This window comes from Triplophysa rosa, linkage group LG2, assembly GCF_024868665.1.
Source record: "Triplophysa rosa linkage group LG2, Trosa_1v2, whole genome shotgun sequence".
In the NCBI taxonomy this organism is placed as follows: domain Eukaryota; kingdom Metazoa; phylum Chordata; class Actinopteri; order Cypriniformes; family Nemacheilidae; genus Triplophysa; species Triplophysa rosa.
Window position 1 is genome coordinate 25,441,685 of NC_079891.1, and position 27,138 is coordinate 25,468,822.

The 27,138-nt window shown below is 37.8% G+C and overlaps 1 protein-coding gene across 1 annotated transcript; it reads right to left on the reverse strand.

Moving 5' to 3' along the window:
- Positions 1–1,696: 1,696 nt before the first annotated feature.
- loxl2b (lysyl oxidase-like 2b) lies at positions 1,697–26,372 on the reverse strand. Its single transcript, XM_057355398.1, has 14 exons — positions 26,226–26,372; positions 23,267–23,623; positions 22,856–23,031; positions 14,575–14,786; positions 12,329–12,545; positions 7,925–8,108; positions 7,601–7,758; positions 7,326–7,493; positions 4,368–4,533; positions 3,792–4,032; positions 3,102–3,217; positions 2,798–2,934; positions 2,370–2,481; positions 1,697–2,222 (listed from the first exon to the last, which is right to left on the reverse strand). The coding sequence occupies exons 2-14, from the start codon at positions 23,592–23,594 to the stop codon at positions 2,152–2,154; spliced, it is 2,286 nt and encodes a 761-aa protein (XP_057211381.1). The 5' UTR covers positions 23,595–23,623; positions 26,226–26,372; the 3' UTR covers positions 1,697–2,151.
- Positions 26,373–27,138: the final 766 nt, after the last annotated feature.

Consider the following 27,138-nt stretch of genomic DNA (forward strand, 5'->3'; position numbering starts at 1 on the left):
AGTTTGACAAGGCTTTGCAAACTCCTGGAAGTTAAATGTTAAAAAAACACACACACATTATGAGCACAGACACTATGAAGACTTCATCCAACCAAACAGAGCAACTGGACAAGGATAATTGGCAGAAAAGTGGCCGGTTATGAGACTCTGATAATTGTCAAGTTTTTTTGGCTGGAGTGGAAGAAACTGTCCAGACATGATCTCTTCAGCATGTCAGATTTGGTCATTTTGAGAAACATTAGGTTATGAATGACGTTTTCGATAGAAACTTCAGAAGGGATTTTTGTGGTCAAATGAGGCTAAGATTGAGCTCTTTAGCACGCAAAGCTCTGTTTGCAAACCAAATGCAGCTTAAAAATCTGTGGCATTATGCTCAGAGCTGTCTTTAGCAGAAACATGTTACCATGAAAGTAACATAGGCAGAGAACTATTGATAAAAAGGAATAAATAAAATAAAAGTATTAAAAAGTATAGCCATGTTTAGTGAACTAATGAGTTTTTTAAAGTGCAAACAGACATTAGTCTAATTCATATCTGCCAGTTACCTCATATTAATTCAATACATTAATAATAGAATATCAAGTAAAGAATGCTGCATAGGACTTGGCAAAAAATGTTTGGCAAGAGATTGTATTCTAGGTATTTCTTGCATACAAAAATAATGTAATATTGTGCACAAACTGTACAATTTGTCCGTATGCCATTCTGAACATACCCCTTGATGGTCCTCATGATTTTTGTTATTCACGATTTGAAAGACCAGCATCTCTTTATTTTGATCCTAGAGGGCCATCTGGTGGTTGACTTGCATATAGCATAACATCTAACAAGTTTCTGGAACACAATTAAGAAAATTACTCTGATGACTGCAAAAGTATATTTGAAATATCTATTGTTTCTTGCCAAATAATGCAAATGTTTATTCTGTTACAGCCATGATTTTTACATCAATTCAAGTAAGCATACTATAGAAATAACTGATACGTTCCCTCAAAAAAACTGAGGAAAACATATGTCAGCACCATTGACAGAACAACAAATGAAAGACATTGCACAATGACAAACAAAACTGCCTAAAACAACTGAAATCCCTGTCATAAAATAAGTTATTTAATACTTATTTGTCTAAATACATAGAATACGATGACGCACTGTGAGGTTGTTTCCAGTAAGCTTAATAACAGTTACAAAATGGAGGGTTGTTTACAAACAAAGTTTGCACCTACTGGAATGGACTTAAAGGGATAGTTCTCCCAAACATGAAAATTCATTAATCATTTTTTCACCCTCATGTCATTTAAAATCTTCATGACTTTCTTTCTTCTGCAAAACACAAAAGAAGATATTTTGAAGAATATACGTGACCAAACAATTTGGGCCCTCATTGACTTCAATTGTATGGTCACAAAACCACTGAGAAATTTCTCAAAATATCTTCTTTTGTCATGATTTGTTTTGACATGAGGGTGAACAAATGACAGAATTGTTTTTTGGGTGAACTAAGCCTTTAAGAATTTGGCGCTGACTTAAGATTGTTACAGGCAAGCATTATTAACATAAAAACATTTTCTTGCTACGGAACGTAAGGCGCTTAAATAATAAACAATGATATCTATAAGGAAAAACATAAACCTGGCTTTCAGAATGTAAACTATAGAGCTGAAATGCACGAGACACTAAGTAGCAAAAGAAAATGATCGCTTCAAGCCTTTATTTTTCTGTAGTTTCATGTATTATTCTCAATTTTTTAAACATTAAAAAAATGACCTTAACCACAAGTCCCGTCAAGTTTAATTTCACCGGAGTTCCTCTCATGTCTAAAGTGAGTTATGCAAGAGTTTCATCTTCAACACCAGCAGCAAACCGATAGAAGGAGGATTCAGAATTGTCACTGGCTCAATGGTGACCAGAAAAGCACCTTTTTAGTCAGATTACCTCAAAGAACTGAGTTTGGATATGAGTTCTTGATTGAAAGCCAGATGTTCAGTTAGATAGTACAGCAGAGGACAGTGCTGGCTCTGAGCATAGTTGAAGGAGTACCATGAAATGACTGCTGTGAGATGAAAGGTCCTCCAGAGAGGTATAGTGGTTCAGGCCTCTATGAGTTCACTGGTTGACTGGGGATTCTGGATGATTATCAGCACCTCTGTTTTACCTGTGGGTAACCTGGTTGTTGACCAAGCCAGGGAATGTGTCTTCTGTCTCTGCACTAATGGATCCACCTAAAAGAAGAAATAAAATCATAAAGTGACTCCTACTGCACAAGATTGTCATTGCAAGTAAATGACATGCATGAGTAACATACAAAAACTGGTTAAGTAAAGTCATGCGTGTGGATTGAGTTTGCGACAGGGTTTTAAGGTGCTTACCTATATGACAATTATACATCCATATACGGTGACCATCATATCGACATCTGCACTTCACAATGTTATTGCTGTAATCTGACTCAGCCACCTCATAACTGGGGTTAATTACAATCTGTCACAAAAAGTGAATTCTGTCATCAATTAAATAAGTCTATTTCTCACAATCAGCCTAAAGCTGCAATCAGTACATTTTTCTGGTATAAAATGAACACATCAGTTATTAAGTTATTTTGTGAAGTTTAACATCATTTGGTTTCAATGCATGAAGATACGTAAAGTGACCTGCAATTTTACATCTCAAACAGAGGTGGCGATAAAGAGTTACAGTAACAGAAAAGTTATATATTGCAGATTTAACACACTAGTCCATTATTTAAAAAACATCTTTCGTTAAAAAGTAATTCATATTTAATAAAAGTTATTTTCACCTGGAATATGTAATCTCCTGATTTAACGTCTGTAATGTCCACCCACTGGCAGTCAATATCATGTCTGTATGTATCCCAGCAGCCCACTGTGATGCCTTGCTCACCAAAGTTTGCACACTCATATCTCTTCTCAATTCCTGATAGTCAACGACACAGAGAACAAACAAATAAAATTAAAAAGCCTATAAGGTATTGTCTAACAAATGAAAGAGGAAATTTGATTTCAATAAGAATAAAAATACACAGATTGGGTGTTGATTTGATCTCCACTACTGGAAAAACATGATTGTACATTAATCTCTACCTTCATCACATTCAGAGTCCTCCAGACAAAAGCTTGCTTTGTGTCCTTCTGCAACCTTGGTTCCGTTTGAACTAAGTAGGTCATAGTGGGTGAACACCTCCATACTATGATAATGTCTGGAACAGTAAAATCAGCAAGACATATTTACTTTTGCGTTAACAGTAGAATATCACAGATAAAATACCATTTCAACAAGATTTCAAGTATTTCTTAAAAAAATATCCAAAGTGCACATGTAAGCTTTCAAGCTTATGTGTGCACTTTAAGCCTAGATAAGATAATGTGATAAGCAAAAGAACATTAAGCATTTCATGTATGAAAAATTGTGACTTATAGTATGTTATCACTGAAACTCAATGAAATTCATGCCTTGAGCACAAATTGTCCTGGATAAACGTCAATGTAGAATTAAGAGAATAACATCAACCATATCATACTGCATGTTAAAGACTCTGAACCATATTAAAATGTTAATAATTAAATTAGCTAAATTTAAATCTAGTTTAATTCATTTTGACAGCAATTAAAATAATATTGCAAAACGCGTTTGAAGAAAAAAAAGACATTTTTTGTAAGAATGAACAAAAATAAAAAAGTACTATAAGCATCCCTTCTCCTCTATTTTTTATAAAAGTCAAGATGTCAAGAATATAAATAAGAAATGACTCCACTGGTGTTTAGATGCCTCACCTGTGGCAGTCATGCCAAACCCAGGTCTCTCTGGAGGCTTTGGGTCTGAAGTCAGACTGTCCGTTGTTGTGGATCTGAGAGGAGAACCGGAGGAGCCGGCGATAAGAGTTTGCTGGAGTGGAACTGGAGGTGGAACCCAGGCAGTTCTCCTCATAGGCACACTGTAACATGAACATAGGACGGTCCTCTATGTATGTGGTTTCTTCCACCACCTGTGGGTTCAACACCAGATCTGGAGCAGCTGGAGGAAACATCAAAAAACCATTAACCTTAACCAACTCCAACTAATAGCAAACAAAGTTTTAAGACAAATTTTGAGTGTTATCCTTTACACATCTGTTTATGCATATGTTTATTTATGATTTGAATCACATACTATTTCTTATGTAATGTTTTCAATCACAGTAGAGGTCAATGTTTCTTTAAAATCTAATCATGTCACGTTGTATTATGTACATGGCATCAACCTTAAATTAATCATTTAATTTTAGCATCTTTAAAGTCAAAATGACATAACGAAAATATGAATGTATTAAATGCATGAAAGTGAGAATATCTAGACTTGAACGCTCTTACTCTCAGAGCAGGAAACTCCAGCTGCAAAGCGTCCTCCACCTTTAGGGCAGCTGAGATACTCTCCATGATGCAAACAGTGAGAAAGAGACATCTCAGTTCCAGCACACCTCACCCCACTCATAACCACATCATCTGCATTCACTGCACCGGGCCAGTACCACGTCTCCTGCACAAACACAAACACTTCTATTCAGGTCAAATGTATTTATCTCATGGGAGAAATTAAAGAAGTGCTGAGACACCAGACATTTAAACACCACACGATTAAACAAATAATACAAAAACATATTTAAACAGTATTATTTATCTATGAAATAACAGTTATTTTACAATCTCATGAAGAGTTTACAGATGACAGAAACTGATTTTCCAGGGATTTAAAAAAGAGAGAAAAATAATTAAGTTTAAAAAACAAAATAAACAGAAGGTGGCGCTATTGCCCACAACACTATCAAAGCCTCAGAGACTTCTTTGTTCTTATGAAGTAATAAAAGCACATGCTGTGCAGCAAATTTATGACATACTCAAAACAGCATAATAGCCATGGGACAGAAAAAACGTGAAACCTAATTACATTCAGTACAATGAAAGTATAGTAGGTCTTTATGTTGCAATGGCTCAGCTGAAGCTTGCATCTTCCCATAACAACAAACAAAGAACCCATAATGTTTAACCATTTCCAATCATAAATCACATGGAAAAAGCAAGGTCTCCTCCTTTTTCCAACCCTTCAGGCAGTCTATTCCACTCTTATCAGATATTTACGATCTATTTGAAGAGGTTACATCATTTTCTATAGGAACAAAGCGTCTCTTAAATGCTACCCAGGTGTAACAGTTTATCTTTAATGCTGTCAAACCAGAAGGGAAACCCAAGGAAACATCATTCTCGTACACGAGACGGTTTCACTGCAGTCCAACGCGGTTGTGCCGTGCTCTGCAAAAACAGTCTTAAATCAAAGCATGGGATTTTAAAATATTTTCTCATTTATCTTCTTAACAGTACATTGGCTCTACACTGAAAAAAAATACAAGTACAACTTACTAACCAGAATAAAGTAAATTCTACTTATTAAATACATTTAGTTTTTGTTAAAATATCAAGTAAATATTACTTACAGGAAACAAAAAAAATATGCTGAACAACACGTGTCTAACTCTACTATGTCTATACTAAACTAAATCACTCTTACTTTCATATTGAAATATACAATTTTTTACAACATAGACGGTTAAGTAAAAAGAGACTTAATGACTAATTTCGTGCCTCCCTCAGCCTAGGCACAAGCACCGCTCTTCTAAACACCGGTAAAAACTTAAAAAACCCAAACTTAAAAATAATATCAAAACTCTACTAAATCTCAAAGATTAATCAACAAAAAAAAAAAACAAGTCTTTCTTTTTACTGAAAAACACTTAAAATTACAGTTCATCTGAAAAATGAATCTCCTAATGCAGTCAGATACAAAGCATGCTGGGAACTACAGATCAACTGCCAAGGTAGTTATATCTACAAAAATTATTTATGTAGTCTCAACACAAAATAAATAAGTAAACTTAATTGGACCAATTTAAATTGGTTAAACATAATAAAAGTGAGTTGGCTTTACTTAAAATCTTGAAATTAAATCTTAACAACCAAAATTAGTAGATTTTATTCCTAAAATTTGTACGTTATTTTAACTCATTTTTTTGTTAAAAACAGGAACATAATTATATTAAGTATATTTTAATAATTTATTTTCATAAAATCTACAACGGCACATAATCAGTTTTTTTCAGTGTAATAAACATGACCTTGTCTGCAAAAAACAGCTGAAGTTGTGATGTTTTAGTGATTTACTTTTTTCTACATAAATTCCTTCTACATAATGTAAAGAACATTCTGTGAAAATATAACCTTTAATAAAAGGTTTATAATCTTTAATAATAATCGAAATCAAGCCAACTTCTGCCACTTTTTGCTAAATAATAAACTGTGTCATTTAAAGTATTAATTTCAGCATTATAAATGACAAACTGAGTACTGTCTCTCAAAATCGATCCTATTGTATATCTATCTATCATTTTTAGCGATAAACATGTCCTTACCCTTGGACATGTTCCAGGTGTGCTTAACAACGAGAAAGTGCCCAACAGTTGTCTGTCTTAATTTTAAAATAATATCTATTGTTCAATAGTAACAATAATAATCTATTACCTTGTCATGTGTTTTGTTTAAAAAAAGTGTGCATGTGTTGCCACTAAGATATGTTTGTTCTAAAATATTTTGATATTTTGTATAATGCCAAGATAAAAAAAACAATTTAAAAAATGTTTAATTTAACTCATGTGTTAAAATATGTCACTATAAACCATACATAAGCTTCCCTGCATTTTGTCCCGAAACAAAAGAAAGAATTCAGTCTTGGACTGGGAGAAATTCTACGGATATTGAAAAATATTCTTTAGATAGTACACTCATCTGCTTTGTTTACAAAATTCCACTTGTGAAATGACAGATGCAGTGCCATTAGACTATACAAGGAGGGATGGAATACAGTGATTTCAGCTACTACACACCACAGGAACTGTGCTGTCACAGAATGATCAATGGCCTAAAATGTTCCAGAAATAATCATCTTGTTTTGATAAACTTAATGCACAAGTAGAATTTTCCCAAGCATTTGCTGTTTCACAGTTGGGTAACAATGAAAAACGTTCGGCCCACACAGAACTAACCACAGGCTTCCATATCCAAGCAGAGCTGAATGGACGGACAAAGCATGAGTTCACACAATAATTTCCTCAAAGGGCCAAATAGCCAATTCATTAACATCAAGGAAACATCCAGTGAAAGTGATAGACAGACCGCACAAACAGCTCTATGCCTCAGCATTATAAATCGAAGCATCAAAGTCAGGCTCGGACGTCCATTTCTGATGAGATATTTAGAGGGAGACATGTGCCGTAAACAAACCTGGAAAGCATTGCTTGCGAATCCCAGGCCCAGCTGTCTGCATATGACCATTGCCTCCATAGTGCCCCAGCCCTCACCGCACACGGTTCCCCACACCAGAGAACCATTCCGCTCTTTTAGAACCTCAACGCGGCCTTCAAAAGGGGTACGACCTCCGCTCAACCGCAGCTGCAAAAAATTAAGAGTCGTCATAAAACAGTTATTGCTACAGTGAAGTTGGTCTTCATCAACATTTTATTGTGTAGTCAGTTAATTTGCATGAGAACACTTCATACCCTCTGCTGGAAGCCCATGGCTGGAACGTTGCATCTAACACTCGCATCCTCTTCATGACTGCAGCCTTCAGAGTCTTTATCCATATTGAAGGGGCACTCTGTGACAGACTTCTCAAAGCCAGAACACTGAACTTCATTCATATGTACAGGGCCCATTCCTGGATTAGATAATTATATAATATTTAAAAAATATATACTAAATGAATCTCTGTTGCCTATTTTGTTTTTTAAATAAATGTAAATTATATTTTAAGTTTACTGCTTTCCAGATAAATAGTTTAGTCTGGAACCACCCGGCAGAGTGGTCAGTTCAATTATACACACCTTGCCCGAGCTGACCTCCGGAAAGCGCCTCCTTGGCACTCCCAAAACCAAGTTCCCGACATACCACAGTAGCTGATATGAGGTTCCAGTTATCGTCACAGATCGTTCCCCATTCACCGTTCTTCAGCACCTCCACACGTCCCTCGCCAACAACAGCACCGCCTCTGAGACGCACTAGGGGCTGCTGTGAAAGACACAGGAGAGAGTGAGATGTATTAAGGGATAATGTACAGGCAGTCATTTTACGTCATAAGTTATTAAACATTAAATATTGATTTGAATTTTTTTAGCTCATCTGAAAACAAGCTTTCCTAGAGAAAAACCTGTTCGGTTCGGTTTTAAAGCAAGGCAGAAAGTTTAAACAAGATAAACACACAATTTGGTTTAATCATTTGTAAATATTATTTAATATTAATTTGGCATATTTCTATTTAATGTATGTGTCACCTGTCAAACTTACTCGCAGTACCTGGATGACTGTGTATTATTAGTTGCATCGGGGAATAACTGGAGCAGTGTGTAGTAACTAGAGAGATTGGATATATTTCAATTTAGGAAATGCATTTTTTTGTGGTAAGATCTGCAAAAACCTATGAGGCTTGAAGATCCACGAGGCCAAGATGAAATTCCTGGTGAAGGTGCAACCAGAGCAACGCACAAGGGACAACCTTGCCTTTCTAGCAAACCCCTTTGGGTTTACAAAACAACTGCTAGGGCAGAAGCACAGTGGCCCTCTGGCTTGCTCCAAAGAAGAGATAGCCAACCATCTCCACCTCACCTACAGCGATGGAGCAAGGGAGGAAGATCTGGGAAGTTGCAGAGGCCTGATCAACCCCCAAGCACCCACCTCTGACTTTAACATCAAGAAACCTAGTTGGAAGGAAGCCCAAACTGTGATCAAGGCTGCAAGAACCAGCTCAGCACCGGGACCGAATGGTGTGCTTTACCTTGTGAACAAGAGGTGTCCCAAGCTTGAACATCGGCTGTGGAAATTTCTGAGGGCAATCTGGAGGAGGGGAAAGGTTGCCCAACAATGGAGATTTGCAGAAGGAGTGTGGGTACCGAAGGAGGAGAGGTCAACCAGCATTTTAGCAGTTTAGAACTATCTCACTGCTCAATGTTGAGGCGAAAATATTCTTCAGTATTGTGTCCTGCCGGCTGAATGATTACCTACTGAAGAACGGTTACATCGACCCCTCTGCACAGAAGGGAGGTATCCCAGGGATGCCTGGTTGCCTCGAACACAGTGGAGTAGTGACACAGTTGATAAGGGAGGCTTGGGCGGGGAAGGGAAATTTTGCTGTATTATGGCTGGACCTAGCCAATGCATACGGCTCCATTCCGCATAAGCTGGTGGCAGTTTCACTGGTGAGGCATCACATCCCAAGTAACATCAAGGACCTCATTATGGATTATTACAACAACTTCAACCTGAGGTTCACCTCCAGGTAGGTGACTTCTGAACAGCATTGGCTGGAGAAAGGGATTGTTACAGGATGCACAATTTCGGTGACTCTCTTTGCTCTAGCCATGAATATGTGAGTGCAGAGGCCCCAAAACCAAGTCTGGCAACCACCCATAAGGGTGTACATGGATGACTTGACAGTTACAAGTTTGTCAGTCCCAGGAAGCTGATGGATCCTCGTAGGCTTGGAAAGGCTAATCAATAAGATTTTTTACTGTACCCTAAGGGACACGACTTCCATAAGAACAGCTAACCATAAATTAGAAGGATGGCTGGCAGCTACCGATAAATCAGGCCTTCCAGGCAAATTCAAAGCCTGGATATACCAGCATGGCATCCTTTCTCAGGATACTGTGGCCATTTTTTGTGTATGATTTTCCCCTCTCCACTTTGGAAGGGCTAGAGAAGAGGGTCAGCAGCTACCTCAGAAGGTGGTTCGGTCTAACAAAAAGCCTGGGCAGCATCACCCTCTATGGTAACACCAATAAGCTGACACTTCCAATTAGCGGCCTCTGCGAAAAGTTCTAGGTCAGCCGCACGAGGGAGGTACTCCAGTACAGAGAGTCTAGTGACCCGAAGGTCTCAGAAAACGGCATTGAAGTGAGGACTAGGAGGAAGTGGAGGGAACAGGAGGCTGTGGACCAAGCGGAGGCAAGGCTTTGTCACAAAAAGCTGTTGGGATCTGTGGCGGTCAGCCGAGCAGGACTGGGTAGCATCCCAATGTCCAGCTACAATGCAACAGGCAAGGCGAGACGAAACCTGGTCCAAAAGGAAGTGAGAGCTGGGGTGGAGGAAGAGCATGAAAGCCAGATGGTGGGGCTGAGGCAACAGGGCACGTGGACCAGATGGGAACAAGCCATGGACAGGAAAATCTCATGGGCTGAGTTGTGGAGAGCCGAACCTTACCGCATGAAGTTCATCCAGTCAGTGAATGACATTTTGCCCAGCACATCTAACCTCTTCTGCTAGGGCAAGACAGCAACACCAACATGTACCCAGTGCCAGAGAATAGGTACACTGGAGCATATCCTCAGCAACTGTCCCAAAGCATTAGGGGAAGGCCGCTACCGGTGGCGCCATGACCAGGTGCTGAGGGTGGTTGCGAGACCATCTGCAGCGCCATCAGTCAGAGCAAGCACCTCCAACCATCAAAGTGCCAAATTACATTCATTAGGGCCGGAGAACACACCAACCCCCGAGTATTATTTCAAGTAGGCCTCCTGGGAACAGCGGGTGACAGGCAGATGAGGGTGGACCTGGGGAAACAACTCCAATTCCACAACATGATTGCTAAAACCAGCCTCAGATCAGACACAGTACTGTTCTCTGAAACATCCAGACAAATGGCCATGCTTGAGCTGACAGTGCCCTGGGAAGAGAGGATGGAGGAGGCGAGTGGAAGGAAGGCAGAGAAATACGCAGAGCTTGTGGAGGACTGCTGCAGGAAGGGGTGGCGTGCACGCTGCATACCCGTAGAAGTAGGGAGCAGGGGCTTTGCAGGAAGATAATTGTGCAAGGCGTACAGCTTCCTGTTACAGTAGCACGCAAAAGAAAAGCCATCATAAGAGCCTCAGAAACAGCAGAGAGGGCCTCAAGATGGCTGTGGATCACAAGGAACAGGCCGTGGTCTAATGCTGCTTGGGAACTGATCACTCCCGGTCGGGTCACCTAGGCGAGGGGGTCTGAAGTTGAAAGACCCGAAACCACCTACGACCCTAAGTATTTCACAGAGGATGTGCCCAAGTGCATCAAGAAATGTATGTTTCTATCAGAGAAATTCAGAAAATTCATGGGCAGCAAGACAAACCTCAAGCCAAGTCATCCAACAGCAATGTGAAAGACTGACAGCATGACAAGACACGTGAAAACTGTGATTAAAAATCAAGGTTATAACATAAAAAATAATTTCTGAACTTTTCCTAAATGCATGTTAAAACATTACTATTGTATTGCTTAAAAGTATTTGAGGTCTGAAAGAATACAGAGCATCTTTTCTGTTATTTTGACCAGTTCCTCCGGTTTTCATTTTCTGCATATAAATGCAAATAGAACAACATTTTTATTTTGAAATTTGGGAGAAATATTGTTAGTAGCTTACAGAATGATTTAAAAATGACATGTTTACCTAAATACATACCTATAAATAGTACATTCAGAAAAACTAAAAATCATTTTGAAATGGTCACTTAATTTTTTCCGTGGCTGCAGAAGCTTGACCTTTTGTGAAAAATTTGTTTAAACATTTTATGAACCTCAACTGTGCAGATTTGCTTAATTCTGATGAACCCGGTGTCCTTAAATAAAATGTTACAGATCTCAGGCAAGCTCCTAAATGGACCGCTCTAATGTATAATTTGGAAAAAGTGATGTCATTTTTGGGCAAAATGCATAGTGCTTTAGGAACCTTAAATATCCTCTTCTCTACCATTAGTATTCATATAATCACAAAGTGTGCAGCAAACTTAAATTACTGGATGCAAAAGTGGTTTTGATTGACACAGCTGCCACTCTTGTACATTTTTAAATAAATAAAAGCTACTTCAGGGCAATTCTGTGAAAATGTCAACCTTACCACAAAAAAATTAAGTTTTTACCAGCGGTTTTTACTATGGTAACAGCACAGATTTTAACATTTAGTGGTTCAAATACCCATGTGAGATCTCTCTTCAAATTTGTAAAGCATTTGTTTTATTTTTAGTGCATGATTTTTCATAGTCAGGTAAGTGCCATTTTCAGGATTGTCACATCCATAACNAAGATACTTCAGTATCCACTTAGTCTTGGTAAAAAATCATGCTGCCATGGTGATAAAAGGTGTTGTGTTTTCTTTCATGACTGATGGTCTTTCTCAAAGGTGAGACTCTGAAGTTCAGCGCATAGCGATGCCTCATGCTTCTTGTGTGTCTGGAACAAATGCAACATCTGGCTCATGTTCTTACCTCCTGTCTGAAGGCCTTCCTGTAGCCTGCCATGGGAGTAGGAGCAAAAGCCCTTCCAGGGACACAGCTGACTACCACCGGACTGCCCTGCTCACACGTGCTATTGGCTTTGACGGAGAGAGTGTGACCCAGTTTACAGCTAGACAAATGAGCTTCATTTCCGGTGCAATTTATAGAATAATCCCAGTACGTCGGCTTTCTCCTCCGGGCGAACATTCTGAGAAACAGTGCAAAGTAGGAAGGAGAGGTTACTTTAAGTCAAGTTATACATTATTAATTGCTGTTTTTAAAACACAGTACTATGTCTGCACAAGTGCAAGTGGAAGATACATAACATGCAGACGTTTCATAACTTCATTCATCTGCATTTGAGATAAGATACACCCTAAAAATGTAATACTTAAAATATTTATACTTTTACCAGGTACTGTTACTCGTACCTTTATTGTAAAAATTTAGACTTCCTAAACTTCCTAAAAGAGAAGTTATAAGTCCCTATGAGGTCAGGCTGTATAGGAAATAATGTTTGTACTATATAATATATTTCTACAGTTCGCAGTCAAAGGTAAAATCGCATCATTCAGAACGAAGGCACAATCCACATTTGTTTCTTATTTAGACTCTGATGGAGAAAATGTCTCACACTGAAAAACTAGCCTACTGTAACTCCTACTGGGCAGACAAATACACACAGCTGCAGATACATAAACACACAGACTTTAAAAGAGACAAAAAAACAAAACAAATGCTAAAAACAACTCTTTCTGGTGTATTAGACACAAATACACACAAACAATGTGAAAGACTAAAAGAAACAAAGCAAACTCTAGAATAAGTATCCATTGATGTTAGCTACAGCCAGGATAAAAGCTTTGCCTACATTACATTACGTTTTCATGAATGCATTTGGCAGAAGTTTTTATCCAAAGCGACTTACATTGCATTGTACTACACATTTTGTTTCTGAGCATGTGCAATCCCTGGGATCGATCCCTACCGGAAAGCTATAAGCATATAAGGAAAGCTTTAAGTATATAAATAAGAAATAAGTAAATAAATAAATACATTTAAGTACAAGTAAATAAATAAATTAATAATAATGGTCTTTGTTAGTTATAACTGGACACCTGGACAGCTGTTACTTCCATACTTCCAATGTTTCATCATCAGAGCACATTGACCGCTAGTTCCAGCTCGGGATAGACCCGTATTATTTACAGACACCATTCAAGCAAGGTCCTCTGAAAGGATAGTCCAAGTTTTCTTATGAAAGCACAATTTAAAGCCAGAGGGCAGACAGACGCTGTTGAACAGAAGCCTGTTTGGTTGCACGCTGAAAAAAGGGACCCTTGGCAACGTGCCCCCCTTCCCCCAACATCAAGCGCTGATGTAAAAAAACAGACAGCGCCTGTACATTTCGTAAGACACATCATGTGCAGGGAGGCACATAGCACAGACGAGGAGGGTGGAAAGTTATAAAGTCTTACATCACACCAGCAAAATTGTATAAAGCTTTAATTTCCATTGTGGCTGAGTGAATCCTCACAAAACAATAAATTCATTACTAAGTAGGCATTTAATGGTGTTTCCACACACTTATGAAAGTGCCCGAGATTTGTTACATCTTAAGAGTCATAAATTTCTAACACAGTATGTAATGTACTAAGTTAGCAGGACATAGAAGATCGGTTCTATAAATATTTTTGTATCATTATATTCAGTCAAGAATTGGACCTATGGGGATAGTTGACAAATAATTGTGCAAATGTGTCCTCTGGTGTGACAGCAAAAACTGAGATAAATACTAACAATGAAGATAAATCTCTCTTATGCTATTTTATATTTTAAATATTAATAATAGCAAATAATATATTCATAACAGTTTCTTTTTTTAATTTTTGCTATGTCACACCATAGGACACATGTATGGTATTTTTGTCAACTACCCATGTAAAGTTGATTTATAGTATTTATATGATTCGTAAGGTTTGCAATGGTTTCTCTGACCAATGTCGATGGAAAAGCATTATGTGTCTCTTTGTTATTTCCAAGAGAAAGGTTTTTTTTTGTTCAGGGTCTCTCCCAACAGCTGATGGATTAAGATTTATATCTGTCATCCAAAAAACGGCCAGTCTGACTAATGAAAGTGTCCGTTTTTTTACTTTTTACAATTTACCCATGATTACTTTGGTTTAAGATTCAAGAACTACTAGATGAACTCAACTGGAGATAAGCCGAGTACTCACTTGTACACGCGAGTGTTGTATTTCTTGTCTCCGGGAAAGCCGAACATGCCGCAGATGACCCTGCTGTTCATTTGATCCCAGGCATCGTCGCAGAGCTGCTTCCACTTGCCTCCATCCTTCACCTCCACGTAGCCCTCTGTCACTGGGACACGCTTACGATACGATGACAGGATGGGACGTATACGGACATCCTCCACCTGAATGTTCATGCTCTGCGGGGCAAAAGAATACAAGAGTTATCTCGTTTCTCTAAAACCAAAAAAACACTGATGATGGACACCCTCAACATTGTTTTTAATAAGAAATACCTTGTAAGCTGGTTACTCTATTAAAGGAACACTCCACTTTGTTTGGAAATGGGCTCATTCTCCAACTCCCCCAGAGTTAATAAGTTGAGTTTTACCATTTTGGAATCTATTCAGGCGATCTCCGGGTCTGGCGATAGCACTTTTAGCATATCTTAGCATAGATCATTGAATCCAATTAGACCAGTAGCATCGCGTTCAAAAGTGACAAAAGAGTTTCGATATTTTTCCTATTTAAAACTTGACTCTTCTGTACTTATGTTGTGTGCTAAGACCGGCCGAAAATGAAAAGTTGCGATTTTCTAGGCCGATATGCAGGCGCAGTGATATCACCAGTGTTGGGTGTAACTAGTTACTAAGTAATTAGTTACTGTAATTTAATTACTTTTCCCTTGAAAAAGTAAAGTAAAGGATTACTCTTATTTTTTCTGTAATTTAATTACAGTTACTTCTGATGTAATTAAACTAAATACTTTGTGTAATATGTGTGTTTGCAGAAGAGGAATTGACATCAAAATTCAAAGTCTAACTTTAAAATCCTTGCTTTAATGTATAATTCTCACATTTGTAATTAATAATAATACTTTATGTAGTTTTATATTATTTATTTGAATGAATTACAAATGCCGTTTCATGTCTATCCTTGCATCACTTAACTCATCAAGGTTGATGTAGGATATAGAAAGTAATTAAATACTTTTTGAAGAGAGTAACTTGTACAGTAATCTAATTACATTATCGAATATATAATTAGTAACTAGTAATTAATTACTTTTTCAGAGTAACTTACCCAACACGGGACATCACTCAGCGCATTTCCACATTTCCACATGCGAAATGCGCTGCGTGATATCACTGCTAGAGGTGTGAACCTACACTAGTGTCATGGTTCGGTTCGGTTACGATTATCTTGTCATCGATTTGGTTCAATTCGATATAACGATGCATTGACGATGCACTGCATCCTCAAATTTCAATTTTACTAGTTCACAATCACATGTATACAATTTTGTCAATAAATACAAGCAGTCAGATATATGAACTGAACCTTTAATTTTACCTGCTCTTCTTTGATGTATCAAACATCAAACATTATCTGTCACAAGCACTACATCTTTATCCAATAAGGGCATGAGACAGTCATTTGACAGTAGATGCTACTGGTCTAATTGGATTCAATGATCTATGCTAAGCTATGCTAAAAGTGCTATCGCCAGACCCGGAGATCGGCTGAAAAGATTCCAAAACGGTAAAACTCATTTTATTAACTCTGGTTGAGTTGGAGAATGAGCCTATTTCCAAAAAAAGTGGAGTGTTCCTTTAAGGTGTAAATGTTCTCTTCTTTTTGAATAGCTGAAAGTTTCCATTTGAACCATGTCAGCATTTTTTACGTATCCATGTTGCATAACTCTCTACTGTTTTACAATTCTTCACTTCATTATAAGAAGCAGGACTTCAGCTATCAACTGGACTTGTTGACCCGCTCCACCTCTGAGAAGCTTCCAACAGAGTGTACCCTCAAGTCAGCTAGACTGCACGTATGCAGGAGCTGTAAAAAGACATTTAATGGCTTCTGACGGATGTAGTAGATGGACTTTAAAAGGCAAAGAACAGGTTAACGCTGTTAGGCTCACATCAAATAATCAAAGACACCTAACAATTACACAAAGGTGTGCGCTTGAAATACTTTCCACTAGTTTATGAGAAGGTCTGGAAAACAGAAACACAGGGAGAGCGACATATGTATGTACTATGTATGTAATATCACAAAGAAGTCCAATGCATGACACTGGATTTATATACTGTAAATGCATGCAAGCCGTCCCATTTATCTGTTCTTTAATTCTAGTCCTGACAAGAATTTCTCCAAAGGTTTATCTAGATCTACATCTCATACATCAGACGTATGAAGCTTAAATAATTTCTATAGACTCCACAACGAGTTTTAGCAGCAAATCTACATTCCTGTGCTATTAGATCATATAGGTCGTAAAAAGTGCTGTGCTCAGCAAATCCAGTGGCCTAAACATTCCATTGCCATCTCTTTTTACACCTACAAACTGTCTGCAATTCTTCATGTCGACCTTCATGAAGTGTAGAAGAGTATGATGTAGACAGACCAAATATAGAGACTCTTTCCTTTGATTTCCATGACAGTGTAAACCAGAAGGGAAGCGGGTGACCGTTATGAGAAATCCAAGCTGGTAATGTAAGCTAAAGTGGGAGATTTTGAACTGGGAATGAAAATGTGGTTGTGGATGAACATGTGGCATACTCAAAGTGTATCCTTACTGTACCACACTGGAAACTAATGCAGTATTATTGTGTGGCTTTATTTCAACATAGAAAATAGTTCAAGTCTATCCCATACACTTTCAGGAGACAATAACAATCTTTTGTCTCAGGTGTGACCCTGAGATGCCTTTTAAACAATATTAAAGGGATAGTTCACCCCAAAAAAAGAAATTCTCTCATCATTTACTACCTAAAGTTGGTCCGAACCTGTTTAAATGTCTTTGTTTGGTTGAACACAAAGAAAGATATTTAGAAGAATGTTAGCAATTCATGACAGAATTTTCATTTTTGGGCGAACTATCCCTTTAAAGGAGTTCCCATCTATTCTGTGCTCAAAGTTTTTCAGTTTTCAGTAAGAAACATTTCACTAAAGTGTTCTAAAACTTTTTGACTGGTAGCCATGGTAATATGAACACCAAATGTTATAGGGATTCATATTATATAATTATGAATATAATGCATAGGCTACTGTGAAAAAAGCAAATTGCATGGCAAAACAAAGTTTTGAACAAGTTGTACCAGAACAAGTTGTTTTCAGCAGATTTCAGTACCAGAAATTGATTGAATGTATGACTTTCCTATAAGGGCAAAATCGTGGGAGCCTATTAAACAGGAGCGTCAGCTTACTGTAGCTGTCTCCACAATTCCGAAAAAAGGGAGAAAAAGAAATTGTTATCCAACACGTTATTTGGTCTAAACAATGTTAAAACTATGATATTTTATCATCCTAATTGTAGTCACCTGTTGCTTACAGTCAGTTTCTTGAGGTCTCACCCACAGAGATGCTTTTTAAACAGCATTAAAATAGTTTCCATCTATTCTGGGATTTTTTAGCCTTCCAAAAGCATTGAATTAATATGATGCCAAAATTATATTTTGTCCACAAAACTAATTTCAAGCATTTAGACATACCCTCACATAAAAAGGTTTTAAAGAGCATGAAAAACATTTCAGTCAAGTCAGTGACCCTAATTATACAAATACAGTTTATGCATGTATCTGGCCTGCATATCTGTAGTTAAAGCTCGCTGAAAACTATGTGTTTCCTAAATCTATATTGGGCTCTGTGGTTGGCAGGAATTAAAGTACAGCAGTGTTTTTGGTGGCGCAAAAAAACATTTCTCTCAAACTGAGTTGTCTAACATACTGTGTTAGACAACAACACAGCATTTTCAATCAATGTTTGATATAAACAACAACTAAACAAAACACAAAACCAAACACACAGACGGACATCTAAACAAACAGCATACTGTACATTTTTGACACAGTTTGAACCTTTGAAAAAGTGACTTTCCATGTGTGAAAATTGGGTAACTATGTAGACTTGATAAATAGTTTTTCTGGGATGAATGACATCACCATTTACCTTAGTGACTCAATCAGTGTATACATCTGAGCTACATGGGATTTTAAATAAAACAAAAGACTGTCAGTTCATCTTAAGGCAACACGTGGTGTGTTTCAAAACAGTCTGAAGTGAAAAAAAATGATTAGTGAAAAGATTTCCTAAACATGTGGATGATTTCCATGGTAACCGGAAGAGTAGGGGATTCTGCTGCTAAGAAAAATATAGCAGCTGGGGTATCGATTTGAAGGGGCTTGTCTTTCTGTAGATGTAAGAAAGCGTCTCTAGAGGCCAGTCCTTCTTTCAGGAAGAAAAAGAGAGCCTTCCTACCGCTCGTACAGAAGAAGGAGTCAGAGGCTCCAGTGGTGAACTGAGTGGAGAACTGTCATTCTTCCAGTGAAGAGAGAGTGTTTAAAAGGAAAAAAGCTCATGTTGTTTTTTACTTAAAACATAAAGAGGAGCGAGAGAGAGCATGTTCCCTTAAAACAACATGTTCTCTTAGGAAAAACTGCATCTGTTGAACACAAAAGAAGATATTTTGAAGAATGTAGGACAAGAACTGTTTGGTTACAAGCATTCATACAAATATCTTTCTCTGTCTTCATCAGAACAAAGATATTTATTCAGATTAGGAACAACTCGAGGGTGAGAAAAGGAAGACAGAATTGTATTTTTTAAGTAAACTGTCCCTTTACCTGTTGACAACATCATTCTAAAAACATCTGAAAGAAACATACGTCTACTGTCCAACAACAAATTCAAACTACACTATGACTTCTTAAAAGAAGGCAGAGGGAATACCTATTCCCTAGGGAATCCCCTCCCCCAATTCACAATAGCGCAGGAATGTCACAGACAGCTTATGTAGTTTTTAACTACATGTCTATAGCTGTTTTAAATGGTCTAGATTGCAGACAAAACAGTTTGACCACCGCTGGACAACAGCCCAGGCCAGTCGACAGACTTGAGTCAGAAACCGATGATTATCTCTCTACTAAAACAGCAAGTCCACTGATCCGGTGCCCGTGTTTACACTTCTTTTACTTCTTCAAACTGCAACTCTTGGAACAGCCAATTCAAATCAGTCTCCTAAAAGAACATGAAACATTGGTGTGTTTTCGGGGAAATTTTCACAACTGTAGAAATCATGAAATCTGCAGGAATGTGGAAAATTTGTTTTTTTTTTAACTTGAGTCAAAATGTAGTGAAAACCACAAGCAACTATGTTGGGTAACTATGTAGACTTGATAAAGTTAAATGCCTGCGTGCCATAGGCTATTGAATGAAAGCTGACAAAACATCACATGCCAGGTTAAGACAGAGGAACGTACAACTCTTCTCATAGTATATTAAATCTCAAGCCACATGGTGTTTGTGGTCGGCTTGCAATTATATGAGATAAGGCTGCATGCTACTTAATGGAAGTAAACATCCTGTTTAATGTAGGAGCTGTTATCCTCTGAAACTAGAATCCTGATGGAGACGCAAGCAAACTAGCATAGAGAATATATGCTGTTGTCCTCCAATAGAAGCTTATATCTAATGTCTTTTGTTTCCATTTATGGAAAAGGTAAGAGAAGGACTAAACGCCAGTTTCGACTGGTGCGTAAGAAAGCTAAAGGGAACTGGCTGGAGAAGTTGAAAGCAAATCAGCACTATAGGAGTTACTACGTAAATTGTTATATTATAGACATCTGTGAAATATAAATTTGAAAAATTTCTAAAATGGCTTCAAGGAACCTGGAGAGTAAGAATAATGAATATGCAGGGACGGGTTCCAGAGATGAGGCCATAGAACATATTAGTCACTAGAACAATATTGGCTGAGTGTTTCGGAGCTGATCAACAGCATCTGTTTGAGCCGAGTTCTGCAGAGACTATTATAAATTCTCAGCTGTTGGTCAAAAAATATGCTTATTATTAAAAGCTTAACAAAATGATTTAAAATGAGAATTTCTATAAAATCACTTAACATAAGCTATTTAGACTAAATCATTGTAGGGTTCTCATATATTATATCACAAGGAATGTTCCAGACACATCCAAGGCTATAAAGATCTCAACTGATAAATTCTAACTTTCACTTAACTCTGCGTGACCTCATACAAACACAAACTCACTAAGATTGTGAGAAAATATTATATAACCTTATGTCTGTCATAGTTCATGTACACACCATACAAAAGTTGGTTATGGTTAACCTTAGTGCAACATACTCTGTTTTCATCTCTGAACTCTGATGGGAGAATATCTTTGAAATAACACTGAAATTCTCAGAATAATTATGGTCACACATCTGACCCAGGGGCGTGTTTACCATTTTCGGGGCCCTAAGCAAAGTCAAGACCCGGGGCCCCCCACACATGCATACTAACATTTTTTTCTTTGAATTGCACAACAGTAATATTGAGTACATGTAATTAGTGAGACAAATATAACTTGGATTTATTTTACTTTGAACCGCATAACAGCACACAAAATTGTTGACAGTTTGGTATAAGAATAAACATTCTTTGTTTTGGAATCAAATATATGATATGCGCACTTCATGACAGTGTATCTGTGCCAGGGGTGGCACCACAACCCGAAAAAATTTGGGCCAAATTTTGATCATTTAAAATGAAATATGATTTGAGTTATCAATAATAATTTCAACTAAATAGCATGAACGCAAATCAAGTAAATATTATAGTGTAGCGAGGAAGGTGGGACGAGAGCCATGGGGCAACGAGGCGGGGCCGGTGGCGTGAGTGATAGTGGAAATCAGCTGTGTGCACACCGGTCCCGCATGTCTCATGGAGGAGATCGGGAGCATAAGAGGACGAGCGACAGGACTACTGGCGAGAGAGGACCGGGCCCGGACATGTGTTAAGTTTTATTTATGTTTGTGTGGCCGGCAGTCTACCGTGAGGTGGTTGTCGGCCCCTTTTACTTCCGTGTTATTGTTTGTTCATTTTGATTAAAGTTGTAAATGTTCGCCGGTTCCCGCCTCCTTCCTCCCTACTTTGAACTGTTACATATAGCAATTCATTTTATTAAAGAACCCTCAAGATTTCAGTGCTTACTTTCTAGACTATGGTAAACTCACATTCCTCTTATAAAAAAGCGTCAAAAGCAATCATCAAATGATTTAACCGCTTGTGGCCACATGGGGGCCCCCAAGCTTGCGGGGCCGTACGCATTTGCGTGGTTTGTGTAGTGGTTAACATCGCTACTGATCTGACCAAACTCTTGCTGTAAACAAGTTGTTTAAAACCATGATGTAAAGGAAGTTCACAGGGTCAAATATTTGGCTTGTTTTTTTAATGCTAAGTGAACGATCCATTAACTACACTTTAGACCTAAAATGTTTCTTTTGTAGATAAAAACATCCTCTAGGAGTTTCATTGTGGCCATTATTCCTGATTTTCCAAGAAAAGGTAAAATTTCAAGACTTCACTAGCCAGAAAATCTAGTGTTCACATTTTCCACGCAAATGTCTGCCTACATCTCATGGATGTCTCATCTTTGGATTACCTTCCACATATGTCTTCTATGCACTAAACCACATTATGACATCACTCTTCCCATTTAAACACTACAGTAGCATTCCATGACTTGAATGTGGCCCGCTTGGTGAACCTCACTGTGATTTTACCGCTTTAGCCTGCTATCAATAGATGGAAACGCTGACTCTGGTGTTCTCTCCAGGTCTCCCAGTTGGAGACTTCCAAATAGAAGCAGACCTACTGTATGTCTAGACCTTCCCCCAAAGGCTCTGCTTGACTTGTATAATCACTACCTGCTCTTAGAATAGCCAAAACTGTGCTACAAAACAAAGACTAATTTGGTCTTTTAAAACACTTATGTTTATGTCAGTATATTCAAATATTTTTGCTGCAAACGTTACTGATGCCGAATTGGCAATTTTGTTGGTTTGATAGACTTTCATTTAGTTTTCCATTTGGCTTTCCACTGAGAATCTTCTAGACTCTTTCATAAGGCTGGAATGACGCTTCTCGTTGTTTACAGGAGCTCCTACCATGAAACACTTCGTTGCGCGCTTAATGCATTCTTTCTACGTGACACTGCCAAGCCATATAACTCACAGCAGCAGCTTGTAAGGAAAAAGTCAGAAGATGGTGACAAATCCTGTTCTTACTCTAAATATACAATATATCTTCATCTCAATTTATTTCTGTGACATGAAAAAGTAGTTTGAACATTTCATTGTTAAACACTGCTTAGCAACCAGGCCATTTTCTTACCCGCGATCATAAAAGTGACAAAAGAATTAAAGCGACACTAGTTTTAAATTACAGCACAGGAAACATCTGTATTGGATGCTGCTTACATTGATGTTGTTGGCAAGGGTGTTGACAAACTTAAATCCCGGGATCCTCTTGTCACTGCAAACCACCCCGACATCCTCCGTATGTTTGCAGTCAGACACACCAATGCCGTTGGACTCACACTGGGCCAAGGTCTTCTCATTCCCTTTGCAGTGGACATTGTCAAACCAGATACGACCTAAAAACATAAGAAGTCAGCCAACGGCAAACAAGATGGCCGAATAATTTACCCAAAAAATTAAAAGCTGGTCATTTACTAACACTCATGTAAATCTGACCCTGCATTCTTCATTTATTTCAATAAAAACAAAAGTAGATGAAAGGCATCTGATTTTCATTTTAAAGAACATGCATAGGGTAAAATGATATTTAATGTACTAAGTGCTGTTACTTAATATTATAGTTAAACGTACCTTCTCCTTTCCCAAATTTAGATGATGGAGACCAGGACACTGCTTCAAAATAACCCAGTTCTCTGCACACCACTTGGGCGGCGTGAATGTTGAAATCATCATCGCACACAGTTCCCCACTCGCCTTCATAGAACACCTCCACGCGCCCTTCGTTGTGTTTGCGTTTCTCCCCTGCCAGACGTATCTGTATCCTGGGAATGTCTGCAGGAAGCTGTGGGGCTGTGTACAGTTCTTGTGCAGGGTCCTGGTAACCCAAGTGCTCATACTGTGCATGGCTCAGTTCCCATGAGCACAACAGTACAACTGACACAAACCAGAAGACCAGCATATTGATAGAGGCTTGAAGGTTATTATTGCCTGTAAATAAAAGAGAAAATGAAGGAATGTTGTGTATACTGTATTTAAAGAACAGAAGGACATGTTTGATGCTCCACAGACTCCACAGTCTCATGGCCTATGTGTTATACTGTAGATCTCTGTACTTTTATCTGCACTTTTTTATTCAAATGATTAGATGAACTCGTATCAAAGCAGAAGAAAAAAGTATGTGAATTTTATCTGTCAGCGGCATCAAAGAGGGCAATAATGAGGACACGGAGGCATATTTACACCCCACTGTGTCGGTTTATTCATTTACATGGTCCATAATATAAGCAGAAAAAATATAGAATTCTGTTTACAGTTTCATGATCTTAGCAGTACCATGGTATAACTAAGCACACAAATCTCAGAGAAGTTGAAACACTTTGATCAGTGTATTAAATATTCTCTTTCATGCCAAGAATGGATGTTTTGAAATAGGAGTGTCACAATATATTAGTTTGATAAGGACATCATTAACCATGATTCAGCGCCATTATGTTTACAAACTCTACTTCTGCCTATACAGAGAAAGAAAAAAAAGAAAAAATTTCGAAGAAGTAGAAAACATCACAATAAAAAATGTATTTATCATTGATTTATTAAAAACAATAAAATTGGAGTTATGAGTAGATGAAGCATCCCGCTTCTTGACTGAAAGAACATAAAGGGATCTAAAAAAATCCAAGACCACATTGGAAATCTGAAATCCATAATGTAATTTAAACATGGGCACTCTAAACAAATTGTTTAGAAACCTAAAAGTGGTTCTTTGCTCGTAATCATAGGGGAACCACTTTTAGTGATATATAGCAGCACCATATCTTGGTGCTTCAGTGGTTCTTCAGAGGTTCTTTGGGGTGACCGAGGTGCTATATAGCACCGTATGGTTCTTCGGCGGTTTTATATAACACCTCAGTCATACCAAAGAACCGCTGAAGAACCACTGAAGCACCAAATATGGTTCTATATAGCACTAAAAGTGGTTCCCCTAAGAGTACAAGCAAAGAACCACTTTTAGTGCTATATATTTCTTTTTTAGAGTGAACAAACAGAAAGCTATACAATTCTAAATATGAGGTCAGGTTTCCTTGCTTCTAATGAAGTGCACTAGATGTTCGTTGGAAAATTCTCAAATCATGCTGGAATAACATGGATCATCAGCCTTTGGACAAACTTGATATAAAATTACAATTGTATGGTGTCAGACGCCTGGACATTGCTGTACAAAAATGTTAAAGTGATAGTTCACCCAAAAAATGCAAATTCTGTCATCATTTACAAACTCTCTTGTCAATTCAAACCTGTATGACTTTCGTTCTTCCGCAGAACACAAAAGAAGATATTTTGAAGAAAGTTGGTAACCGAACAGCACTGGCACCCATTCACTGTATGGACACAAAACCAATGAAAGTGTATGGGGGCCAGTTAACAACATTCTTTAAAATAGCTTCTTTTGTGTTCTGCGGAAGAAAGAAAATCATACAGGTTTGAAAGGACAAGAAGGTGAGTAAATGATGACAGAATTTTTATTTTTGGGTGAATCATCACTTTAAGGCAAAACAAAAGTCTTCCAAAATTCTTTTTTTATTTCTCCAATGGGCAATCAGCTGCTGTGTCAGAGGCAAAAAAATCTAACCTGCTTCAAAGAGTTTCCTCAAGATTAATACTTCAAAATAAAAAAGACACTTTTTAAAAACTGTATCACATTTTCCATCCTCTCTCACTCCCTTTCACTTACCTTTCATATTAAAAAGTACACAATATTGTCCAATAGCCTATCAACGAGTATTATCAAGTGTTTAACAATAAAGTAAATGAGAATTAAATCTTCCACGGTAAATCGACTTAAATAAATGCATGTGGCGAACAGACATGAACCACAGGAAACTTGATGGATAAGCCAACATGTCCATCCCATGCACTACAGCAGCCGGACGTGGCAGTTCTTACACAAGATTCCAAAAACGTGCTTGTTGTAAAATGAAGCTATGTGAAGTTTATCATCTAGTCCAGATGGAGAGGTTTGTGGCATTTCTTTGTTCTTCTGTACAAGACCTTTTTCTCCCCCTCTAAAGGGTTCTGGACTCTTACATTCTCTTCCTAAAGACTTAGATCATGTTTGTTGTCTGCAATACCACACAGTAAGTCCCCTGAGCAACGTGTGTAAGATATGAGTTTACAGGTCAAATAAACACAATAACTGTTCTGCCTGCATAAGAAACAAAAGCACAGAAAACTTTGCAAAAGATGTGTTAATGTTACAATGTTAACAATATGTAAATTCTGTTACAATTTAAAGCCATCAGGCAAGAAGGCTGCAGAAAAGGAAAAAAACATTTTAACTATTTCCATGTGAGAGTCATTTCGTTCATCTCTCTTACAACCGCTTGTCTTTGCATCATTGTCCCACTGACTCAATAATGACGTCATACACAAGCATTTGGATGTATGTTTTTTATCTCTTACATGAGAACGTGTTGTCCTGTAAAATAGAAAGACTTCCCTATCCACTATAATGTAAGGCGATGTAATCTCACCGAAATAGCCAACAGAACGCATAGAAACAAAATAGAAAGTAAAAAAAATAAAAACTTACTTTTGCTGCGAGTGCAAATTTCACAGTAGAATACTCCTTCGAAGTCCAACGTGAACCTTTCCGTCTCTCATCTGTTGCACATCCCCTAAACTTTCACTCTTCACTGGCTATCTTCTGCAGAGTCGACTCGAAACAAGGTTACGCCTTATTGAACTGCCCCATCACGCCCACAAATGAATGCTGGTGACCTCATGGACCTCCAGTCTTAAGGGCGCATAACTGGAATATTTGAGGAACAGACACGATGTACGTGCGTAAAACAAGTCAACGCAATTAATTCATGACTAATTAATTTACTAGCGCGACTAAAACACATTTGGGAAAGGTCATGGGAAAGAGACAGATATTTTTATTAATATGCTATAAGTGCAAAGCTGTGCGTTTGCAGATTGTTTTGGTTGGTTACGCGTAATATTTTTTTATTGTGGTTAATTATACGTGTTAATACTTGAAAATGAATAATAATAATAACAAAGAAGAGTGTTCACTACTTGTAATTAAAACGATTATTTATTTATTTTTGTGAACCACTGTCCCCCTGTTGGGCATTAGTGTAAATGGATAACATAAGGCGTGTACTGCCACCTTGTGGAACATGGTGGACTCAGGGGACCAGCGCTATAAAATAAATCCTTGCATAAATAAAATAAAATCGACCAATCGCAGCAACATCTGTATCCTGAGAGGCAACAAGTATCATAAACCCTCTTTCTGCTGTTGTCGTTGTTTTCTGTTTAAAGGGATAGTTCAACCAAAAATGAAAATTCTCTCATCAGTTACTCACCCTCATGTTATTTCAAACCTGTATACATTTCTTTGTTATGTGTCTAACACAAAGAAAGATATTTGGAAGAATGTCAGCAATGTTCACTTCTGGAACAACCTCCACTACCATAGTAGAAAAAAATGATTG

What these genes read in the sequence shown, in the direction of transcription:
- loxl2b (XM_057355398.1), bottom strand. Translation starts at nt 23,594, where the DNA reads ATGCTGGTCTTCTGGTTTGTGTCAGTTGTACTGTTGTGCTCATGGGAA. An exon ending in TACAACACTCGCGTGTACAA is followed by an intron (nt 12,546 to 14,574) that starts GTGAGTACTCGG and finishes ACTGTTTCTCAG; the next exon opens with AATGTTCGCCCGGAGGAGAA. An exon ending in CGGAGGTCAGCTCGGGCAAG is followed by an intron (nt 7,759 to 7,924) that starts GTGTGTATAATT and finishes TATCTAATCCAG; the next exon opens with GAATGGGCCCTGTACATATG.